At 52.7% G+C, this 9,526-nt stretch overlaps 1 protein-coding gene across 4 annotated transcripts in view; it reads right to left on the bottom strand.

Annotated features, from left to right (window-relative positions):
- Positions 1-221: 221 nt before the first annotated feature.
- UNC13D (unc-13 homolog D) overlaps positions 222-9,526 on the bottom strand; it is a 16,475-nt gene continuing 7,170 nt past the window's right edge. Inside the window, exons 21-32 of one of the 4 annotated variants that reach the window (XR_001161111.2) lie at positions 9,040-9,183; positions 8,752-8,850; positions 8,443-8,649; positions 8,196-8,264; positions 6,461-6,540; positions 3,755-3,860; positions 3,607-3,678; positions 2,871-2,983; positions 2,666-2,786; positions 2,348-2,471; positions 1,781-1,977; positions 222-1,105 (exon numbers count right to left, since the gene is read on the bottom strand). Coding sequence is in view for 2 of the 4 variants with exons in the window: in XM_003786579.3 (XP_003786627.1) it covers positions 984-1,105; positions 1,781-1,977; positions 2,348-2,471; positions 2,666-2,786; positions 2,871-2,954; positions 3,607-3,678; positions 3,755-3,860; positions 6,461-6,540; positions 8,196-8,264; positions 8,443-8,649; positions 8,752-8,850; positions 9,040-9,183 (1,425 nt within the window). In the remaining 2 variants the exon portion in view is untranslated. The remainder of the gene's footprint in view (positions 1,106-1,780; positions 1,978-2,347; positions 2,472-2,665; positions 2,787-2,870; positions 2,984-3,606; positions 3,679-3,754; positions 3,861-6,460; positions 6,541-8,195; positions 8,265-8,442; positions 8,650-8,751; positions 8,851-9,039; positions 9,184-9,526) is intronic. The other 3 variants (XM_003786579.3, XM_023511077.1, XR_002772394.1) reach the window with 3 other exon arrangements.

Raw genomic sequence — 9,526 nt, 5'->3', positions numbered from 1 at the left:
ACCAAAGTAGGATAGGGATACATCTCCTGCAGTCCTATTGTATAGTAGGTCTCCAGGCCTCACGTGCACCCCTGGGAGGCCCTGTTCACGGTGCTTCCCTCAGAGGAAGAGGCCCTTATTCTAGGTAGCAACCACAGAAACTGATGTGCCTGCTAAAAATGACTTGTTCAAAGTCATGGCCAAAATAGCAATAGTGACCATCGCCTTAGCCCCTGTTTCTGCGTCTGTGGCTTTGGAGCATGGGGGAGTAAGAATAGGCCAGGCCTCAGGGAAGGAAGGAGGAAATGCTGCCTGACTAGCTTTCTGGGCCCCACTGCAGGCCAAAAGTAAAATTTGGGCAATGGATTGGTTTTATTTGTTTATTTTGCTAAGAAAGTTTCTAGGTGGCAGATGCTGTCCTAGGGAGGAGGTATTCTCATACACAAAGCTAGCCAAACTGGCCTTGCTGCTTCCATCCCTCCATGCCAGCCCTGTTGCCTGCCAGCTCTCTCTCTCAGAGAGCCCCTGGGGAAAGAACCAAGGCTCCCTCTAGTAATGGACACCACTCCTCCTCCCACAGGGCAGGTGGAGCCTTATACTTGGCAGGGTCTCCTCTCCCTTTCCCAGAAGGTTTTGTGTCTATAGCCCTGGACCCAGTGAGCCTCCCCTCCTCTTGCTGCCAGTGGTTGGAACAGGCAGGCTGGGAAACAGATGGCCTAAGACCCTGACCACCAGAGCAGTTTTTCCAAGAGGGGATCAGGGTCCCGAGATGCTCCCTCTGCTGCTGGGATATGGCAGAAAATGTTACGGCCTGGATAGGTATGGTGGAGAGCAGAGACAATGCCAATGTGCCCCTCTCACTGGGCCCTGCTCTGGTGGGGAGACCCAGGGGGCCTGTGTTAATACTAACATGCTGGGGGGAGGGGTAGCCCCAGACCTTACAAGAAAGCCCTGACTGCTCCCTATTGGGGACCCAGCCCCACCCTCACCCTTAACCTGCCCTGCTACTGCCCTGCCCTTGGGGCATGCTGGGAGGCCTGCTTGGCTCTCTGTCGCCTCAGCCTCACAAAGGCCTGGGCCTCTCGGTCACCCTTCCGGCTCTCCAGCAGCTGCAGAATTGGGTCCCCTGTGGAAAAAGGAGTTTGCTGGTCAGACCTAGGGACTGGCAGTGCCTGGTGTGTGGGTGGGGACACAGCACTGCCCCGTGCACCCACCAACGAGTGAGCAACACAAGACACGGCCTGACAGGCAGGACTAGAAGCCTGACAGAGTGCTGCCCCAATTGTAGTGTTAGAAGCTGATGTGCCTGAGGTGGTTGGTGACTCTTTTTATGGGAGAACATGAAGCTAGCTCATTAGCTAGCACCTCATTTTATTCATCTGTGAACGCACTAATAATACCCGACTCATAGGTTATAAGAATTCGTAGAGTTAACATGTATGAAGTGCTTAGTATTGGCTCTCATAAGTACACAGGTACAGGGGTCCCCTCTGTTCAGAGGGACCCACACCCTTCTACCCTAGTCAACTCTTTTGGTGACCCTTTACCTCCAAAGACAGTCATATTACACTTGGCCTAGCTTAAATTTCACTGAATTTTTTTTTCTTTTTTGCAGTTTTTGGCCGGGGCTGGGTTTGAACCCACCACCTCCGGCATATGGGGCTGGCACCCTACTCCTTTGAGCCACAGGCACTGTCCTCACTGATTTCTTAATTAGACCCCATAGCTCATTCCACTAGATTCCACCTCCAGGGAAGCATTTCTCTGACCCTATCTCTCCCGGGGTCCCACTCAAGCCTACCGTTGGGTGTGGGATATGTGAGGGGTAGGCGGGTCTGAGGGACCTCGCCAGGCTCCTCAGAGCCAGTCACCCCAGGCACCTCACACAGTGGCAAGAAGGCCTCCCCTTCCAGATCATCAGCCCCCAGTGTGTCATGGTCCAACACGGTGAGCAAGAGGCATGCCCCAGCCTTCCGGCACGGCTCAGCAGATACAAGGCTAGCAGAGAGAAAGACAGAGTCAAGCTCAGATGCCTGCCCTGAGTACCACCATCCCCAACCCCAACACATGGGTTCACTTCCTAGTTAAGGACAGGCCAAGGCCAGGAGAAAAATGCCAGTCTGTGGGCTGTTTTACAAAGCCATTTCTCAGCCATGTGACATGACCTACCTGTCTTGAGGAACAGAGAGTAGGTCCCTGAGCGCCTCAGGAATAAGACCTTTCCCTAGGAGCCTCTGAGTTCAACATGTGGGACTCTGGGTGTCCCCCCCATTGGGCCCAAAAGTGGTTATCTCAGGGCCCATTAGCCCCAGTCTAGAAGAGCAGACCTCAGAGAGTCCAGACTGGGAGAAGAGGGGTACGGACTCACAATTCAAAGGTCTCATCAAACAGTGGGTGAAGGTCTTTTTTGTGTTTCTGGGTCTCCCGGGCGGCCAACTCAGGGAACTCATGTCTGGGCTCCAAGGTCAGCTGGACAAAGGGGTCGCTAGAGCCTGGCAAATAGCCCAAAGAAGGGAATGATGGCTGAGGGTCTCCAGCCACCCTGCCCCCAGCACCACAGCTGTCCTATCACCAACCCCTCCTGGTAACCAAGAGAAATGCACAGAGCTCCTGCCATGTGAAAAGAGGCCCCAGGGATGCTGGGACACAGGACATGGAGAGTGGCCAATGGGGAGCCTCCAGTCACCATTGGAATCCAGGGGCAGCAGGCTGGAGGCGCTGAGCAGTTCCACACGCAGCTTCTGCTCAGAGGCACGGTAAGAGGCTTTGACTGTGACAGCCCCCAGCTCCTCAGAGGTGGTTTCTTCCTGGGGAACAGGAGTATGGGCAGGGTCAGCTGGGGGTGGTGGGAAGGCCCACAGTAGGTACAGCACCAAGGAGAGGGAGCTCACCTGTTGCTGAATGCGGCTGCAGAAATACCTCTGGATGAGCTCCCGGCTGGAGGCTGCCTGCAGCTCCAGGTCCCTCTGCAGAGCCTGGGGACAGGTACCTCCAAAGAATCTGCCTGAATTGTTATACCCAACCATAGCCCAGTCCTGCCCTCTGGGGTGAGACATCAGTTTGAAATGGAAAGCACTGGGGTGATGGGACCACAGGTAAGGATGCACCCTCAGGCATGCCCAAGCAGACAGCATCAAAGAGATACAGACAGGGCTGGCTTCACAGGTGTGTGCCTGTGCTTAGAAGGATCACTCTTGGTTTAATGTTCTACTGTCTTTACCATCTTAAAATTTGTAATCTTTTTTTTTTTTTTTTGGAGACAGTCTCACTTTGCCACGCTCAGTAGAGTGCTATGGTGTCATAGCTCACAGAACCTCCAGCTCTTGGGCTCAAGTAATCCTCTTGCCTCAGTTTTTCTATTTTTAGTAGAGATGGGGTCTCACTCTGGCTCAGGCTAGTCTCAAACGTCGTGAGCTCAAGCAATCTACCCACCTTCGCCTCCCAGAGTGCTTAGGATTACAGGCGTGAGCCACTGTGCTCAGCCAGTAGTTCTGAATAAGGGGCCTGCCCACCTTTTCATTCTGCAGTGGGCCCCATAAATTATGTAGCTGGCCTTGGCCACAGGTGAGCACAGAAAGACTGGCTTCCCCCAACCTCCTACCCGGAAGCTTGCCAAAAACCCCCTACCTGGAAAGTGGTTGTGTACAGGGCCTTGAGCGGCAGGCCACAGCCTTCTGCATGGAAGCAAATCTCCAGGTTCTGGTGGGAGACATCAGAGGTGACCCCAGGCTCTCTCTCCCACCAGGGCTATTATCGCTGTCGCTGGCATTATTACCTGCAGGGCAATCTTCAGCCTGCTTGAAGCCAGACATGAGCTGCGCTGGGAGGCAGCCACCTCCACCAGCACCGTGAGCGTGTGGGTCCAGAGCAGGGTCAGAAGACTGGAGTGGGAGCCAGAGGGATGCCAGTTACCAGACAGGAGGAAGAGGAAGCAAACATGATCTTGAGAAACAGGAGGCCTTTGGGACCTAGGCCCATGCTACCCTCTACTTCCTGTCCCCCAGGTGAGGCTAGGGAGGAGGGCTGGTCTCCTGAAAGGAGCAGGAGCAGCGGGGGTCAGTCCCAGCCAATGTGTCTCTCAGCCTCTGAGAAGACCCTCCTTAGCAGGATTATGGAACCAACAAACAAGGCCAGGACATGGGCAGATGGGGAAGGAAGCTGGGCCCCAGTGAGGAGCAGCCACAGCAAACAGATTTCAGCACCCCAGCGTGGATGAGCACCTGTGCTGCCCTGCAGGGAGAACCGAAGCAACCAACACAGTCCTTTTAAGGACTTGAAATGACAGAAATGGATACACTAAGCAATCTATCTCGGTAGAAATTTAATGCTGGTTTATGTGGGGGGGAGGGAGAGACCAGCTCATTGGCTCACGCCTGTAATCCCAGCACTCTGGGAGGGGAGGCCAAGGCAGGTAGATTGCCTGAGCTCAGGAGTCTGATACCAGCTTGAACATGAGCAAGACCCAGTCTCTACCAAAAATAGTAAAATCAGCCAGGTGTTGTGGCGTGTGCCAGTAGTCCCAGCTACTTTGGAGGCTGAAGCAAGGTGATCCCTTGAACCCAAGAGTTAGAAATTACTATGAGCACCACAGAACTCTACCCAGGGTGACAGAGTGAGACTCTGTCTCAAAAAGGAGAAAAAGAAAAAGCTGAACAAATGGGCCAGGCATGATACCAGTGGCTTACGCCTGTAATCCCAGCACTCTGGGAAGCTGAGGCCCGTAGATAGCTTGAGCTCACGAGTTTGAGACCAGCCTGTATAAGGGCAAGACCCCATCTCTACTAAAATAGAAAAGCTGAGGCAAGAGGATCTCTTGAGCCCAAGAATTAGAGGTTGCTGTGAGCTATGATGCCAGAGCACTCTACCTAGGGCAACAGCTTAAGACTGTATCTCAAAAAAAAAAAAAAAACCTAAACAAATGGCATAATAGCATAATATGGCCTAAGAAACAAAGATGAGTGAGGCCGGGCATGGTGGCTCATGCCTGTGATCCTAGCACCCTGGGAGTCCAAGGCCAGTGGATTGCTTGAGCTCATGGGTTCGAGACCAGCCTGAGCAAGACCAAGACCCCGTCTCTAAAAATAGCCAAGCATTGTGGAGGGTGCCTGTAGTCCCAGCTACTCAGGAGGCTGAGACAAGAGAACTGTTTGAGCCCAAGAGTTTAAGGTTGCTGTGAGCTATGACATTACAGCACTCTAACAAGGGTGACAAAGTGAGACTGTCTCAAAAATAATAATAATAATAATAATGGCAGTGCCCATAGCTCAGTGGGTAGGGTGCCGGCCACATACACCCTGGCCGGTTTGAACCTGGTCCGGGCCTGCTAAACAACGACAACAACAAAAATAGTGGGGTGTTGTGGCAATCACCTGTAGTCCCAGCTATTTGAGAGGCTGAGGCAAGAGAGTCACTTAAGCTCAAGAGTTTGAGGCCACGGCACTCTACCAAAGGTGACATAGTGAGACTCTGTCTCAAAAAAAGAAAAAAAAAAGAAACAAAGATGGCTGGATTTCCATGGGCCGTAGCTGTACTGATGGGGCAGAGCAGGAGGACTCCAGAAGGACAGGGCCTCCATCCATGTGGAGGGCATTGTTATCACTTATCATCATATGGCCAGCAGTCATTGACCACTTCCCTTGTACTGATACTGTTCTCAGCACCTCACGTGACCCATTCAATCCTCAGTAAAGGTCAGGACCATTAATCATCTCCACTGAGGACTGGAGTAGCTACTGCTCAAGGTCACTGAGCAGTGGTGTACTTGGAGTCTGAACCCAGGTGTCCAGAGCCCATGTGCCAGACCTCCCCCAACTACCACCCTGCTGCCAGGTGTTCTGGGTCCCTGCTTTAAAACATCTTTTTTTTTTTGGAGACAGAATCTCACTTTGTTGCCCTTGGTAGAGTGCTATGTCATCACAGCTCAGCTCACAGCAACCTCAAACTCTTGGGCTTAAGCAATCCTCTTGCCTCAGCCTCCTAAGTAGCTGGGATTTTCACAAGCACCTGCCACAACACCTGCTATTTTTTAGAGATGGGGTCTTGCTCAGGCTGGTCTCAAACTTGTGAGCTCAGATAGTCTACCGGCCTCAGCCTCCCAAGTGCTGGGATAATAGGCATGAGTCACTGCACCAGGCCTAAGACATCTTAACTTAAAAAAAAAAAAAAGACCCCCTAACTAGAAGTTCTCTGGCATTAAAGCAAGGAACACCAGTTGCTTATAACATCAGAAGGGAGAGAAGCAGTTAGGACAGCCCTGAAGATGGCCAGAACTAGGGTAGAGAGGGTAGGCAGATTTGTACTTAGCACAGGCTTGAGAGGTCACGCATGAGCTCCCTGTCCCTGGGATTGAGCATCTGAGCAGAGGTTGGTTACAATGCCTAAGGGAAGTCACCAAAGAAATTCACCCTCCATCCCCCAGACTGGATGCTAAGCAGAAGGAGGGGCCCATGGGAGGGGTGGTAGGGTAGGGGCTGCTGCAGACCTGCTGAAGTTCTCCTGCACCAAGTTGGTATTCATGTAGCAAAGCTCCACCTCCAGGAACTTCATCAGGGGCAGAATGGCCTGGGAGAGGGTGTGGGCACATCTGGCTCTGATCCATTTCTGTCCCACCCCATTCCCTTGCCCTGACCCCTAGGAGCCAGGGGCCAAGAGCTTTCCTGTGCTCCATTTGTAACAACTGCAGCAGCCAGTCCTGCCCACTGCTCTGCCTCCCTCTCCCCATTGCTGAGTCTGCTTCAGCAGCATGGCTCGTGACCCTGCCAGACCTGGTCTACACTCAGCATCCTCTCCTATGCAGTTCCCTCTTGCCTGGAATGCTCTTCCCTAGAATTCCTTTTTTTTTTTTTTTTTTGAGACAGAGCCTTAAGCTGTTGCCCTGGGTAGAGTACTGTGGCATCACAGCTGATAGCAACCTCCAACTCCAGGGCTCAAGCGATTCTCCTGCCTCAGCCTCCCAAGTAGCTGAGACTACAGGCGCCCACCACAACGCCTGGCTATTTTGTGGTTGCAACTGTCATTGTTGTTTTGGCAGACCTGGGCTGGATTCGAACCCACCAGCTCAGGTATATGTGGCTGGCGCCTTAGTCGCTTGAGCCACAGGCATTGAGCCTTCCCTAGAAATTCTTTTTTTTTTTTTTTGAGACAGAGCCTCAAGTTATCCCCCTAAGTAGAGTGCTGTGGCATCACAGCTCACAGCAACCTCCAACTCCTGGGCTCAAGCGAGTCTTCTGCCTCAGCCTCCCAAGTAGCTGGGACCACAGGCGCCTGCCACAGCACCTGGCTATTTTTTGGTTGCAGCCATCATTGTTGTTTTGGTGGGCCTGGGCTGGATTCGAACCCGCCACCTTAGGTGTATATGGCTGGCGCCTTAGCCACTTGAGCCACAGGCACCAAGCCTTCCCTAGAAATTCTTATGGCTCCTTCCCACGCTTCCTATGGGACTGACTCAGCTGTCCCTCTCTGGGAAAGGCCTTCCCCGGCTACTATCTAAAAATACAACCTCTAATGCTTCCCACCCTGTTCTGTGTTGTATTATTCTCTTCAGGACTTATCATTATCTCACACACTGCACACATGCATGTGGTTCCACGCATGTGCATCTGTGTATGTATTTATAGTTAGAGCTACAGCCATTGCTTACTGATTTAGCTCTTCTTAGCCTCCATAACTAGAATATAAGCTCCAGGAAAGCAGGAATTTTTGTCATGTTGTTCATTGATCTGTCTGCATTCATAAATCAATGCCTGGGACAATGTGGGTGCTTAATGAATAGTTGATGAATAAATAACCTCCCAAACAAAGGTGTACATCATGATATCCCTTACAGATGAGGAACTGAGGTCAGCTGGCTTGTAAACGTGGGATGGCAAATCTAGTAGGCAGCTGAGAAGGATGCACACTCAGGTGTGTTTGGCTGCAAGCCTGAGCCTGTCCTCCACCCCTACAGTCCCCACAGTGACTGGCAGTGCTGGGGGAACCTGTGAAGTAACCCAACCCGGACCCATAAGCATCCAAGGAAGAAACTGAAGCCTAACGAGAGCTTACCGGTTCTCAGCCTGTGGGTTGTGACCCACAGGAACTGTATTAATGGGCCGCAGTATGAGGAAGGTTGAGAAACAATAGTAGAGCTTATCTCTAATACTCCCAGGTCTTCAATGCCCTGCCCAATCTCACAACACCAGACCCACTGAGCCAACAGGGCAATGAAGGTCACTCACATCCTCAGGTGGGACAGACTCCCTGACGCCCACGAGTTTCTGGATGTGCTTGGCAATGCCCACCTCCAGCTGGAGACACAAAATGGTAGAAGGGAGGCCAGGGCATAAGTGGGGACTCAGGAGATTTCACCAGGAGCCTGTGTTTAGGTGCAAGAAGGGGCAGGGGCTGGACATCAGGTCCTGCTGGGGCCAGGTTTCAGGCTGAGGACAGGGTGGGATAGGGTTGCTATGGGGTTGGACAAGGTACCTGCTCAGCCAGGGTACGGACACCAGTGCGGATCTCGTGGCTCAGCCCAGCAAGTGCACCCTGCAGCTGGGCATGCAGTGTATTCTGTAGCTGCCCCTGCTCCAGCACAGCCCCCACCCGTTGCTCCAGGGTCTCCCAGGACAGCTGTGTGGGCAGTTTGCCGATCACTAGCCGTAGCTGCTCCATGTCATTCACCACCACGCACAGCTGGGGGCAGGCATGGGTACAGGGACACAGCTTCCTGAACTGTATCAAAACTGGTACACCCACCTGGCAAGACCCCCAGCCCCAGCTCTGGCTGGCCCTTACCATGTTGGCTGCCTGGGCCTGGTCCTTCTGGCCTGCAGAGAGCTCACGGGCCCGGGTCTTTATAAGGCTGCAATACACCAGGGCCAGCCGACAGGTGTCCTGGATGGGGATGGGTGGGGGGAATTGAGCCGTGGGAAAGACAATTGGGGGACATGGGAATCTCAACAACTTGGGAGATTTAGGAAACAGGCTTTGGGAGGCTGCTTGTGTGATAACGTGGGAGAAACTACATGGTAGTGAGACTGTTCTAAGAAGTGGGGAAGGACACATGGAAGATGCTGCACGCACCTCCACAAATTTGACAGTGATCATGAAAGCCTCCTCTGGATCTGGCCAGTCCAGCTGCCGGGCAGTGTGGCTGATCTGGGCAAAGCAGGTGGACAGATCCACAGCTGATGTGCTATGCTTGGTCAACTCACCCAGGGGCACCAGCTGGGGGAAGGGAGAAGTACTTAGAAAGGAGGGCTCCAGAGGCTGCCAAGTCCCACTCCCTCTCCAGAAGCATCCACAGAGGAGCTACCATTGCCAAGAACAGAGTTGGGCAGGGGGTTCCCCCTGGGACAAGTAAGCCTCAGCCCAGACCCTTTAGGCTTCAGGATCCATTTGCAAAGTGAAGCCGCAGTTAACTACAAGGGTATCAGGAGGCAGCATTTTGCACACAACTAGCCTCAGGAGCGCCAGGAAGGACATTTATAGAGAATTACCTGCTTTCACCTCACCCTAGAGCAGTGGTTCTCAACCTTCCTAATGTGTGGCTTTTTTTTTTTTTTTTTTT

Source organism: Otolemur garnettii, unplaced genomic scaffold (genome assembly GCF_000181295.1).
Source record: "Otolemur garnettii isolate 467f Iridium unplaced genomic scaffold, OtoGar3 scaffold00018, whole genome shotgun sequence".
Classification (NCBI taxonomy): Eukaryota; Metazoa; Chordata; class Mammalia; order Primates; family Galagidae; genus Otolemur; species Otolemur garnettii.
Note: the sequence above shows the minus strand (reverse complement) of the source record. Positions and strands in the feature narration are given on the sequence as shown.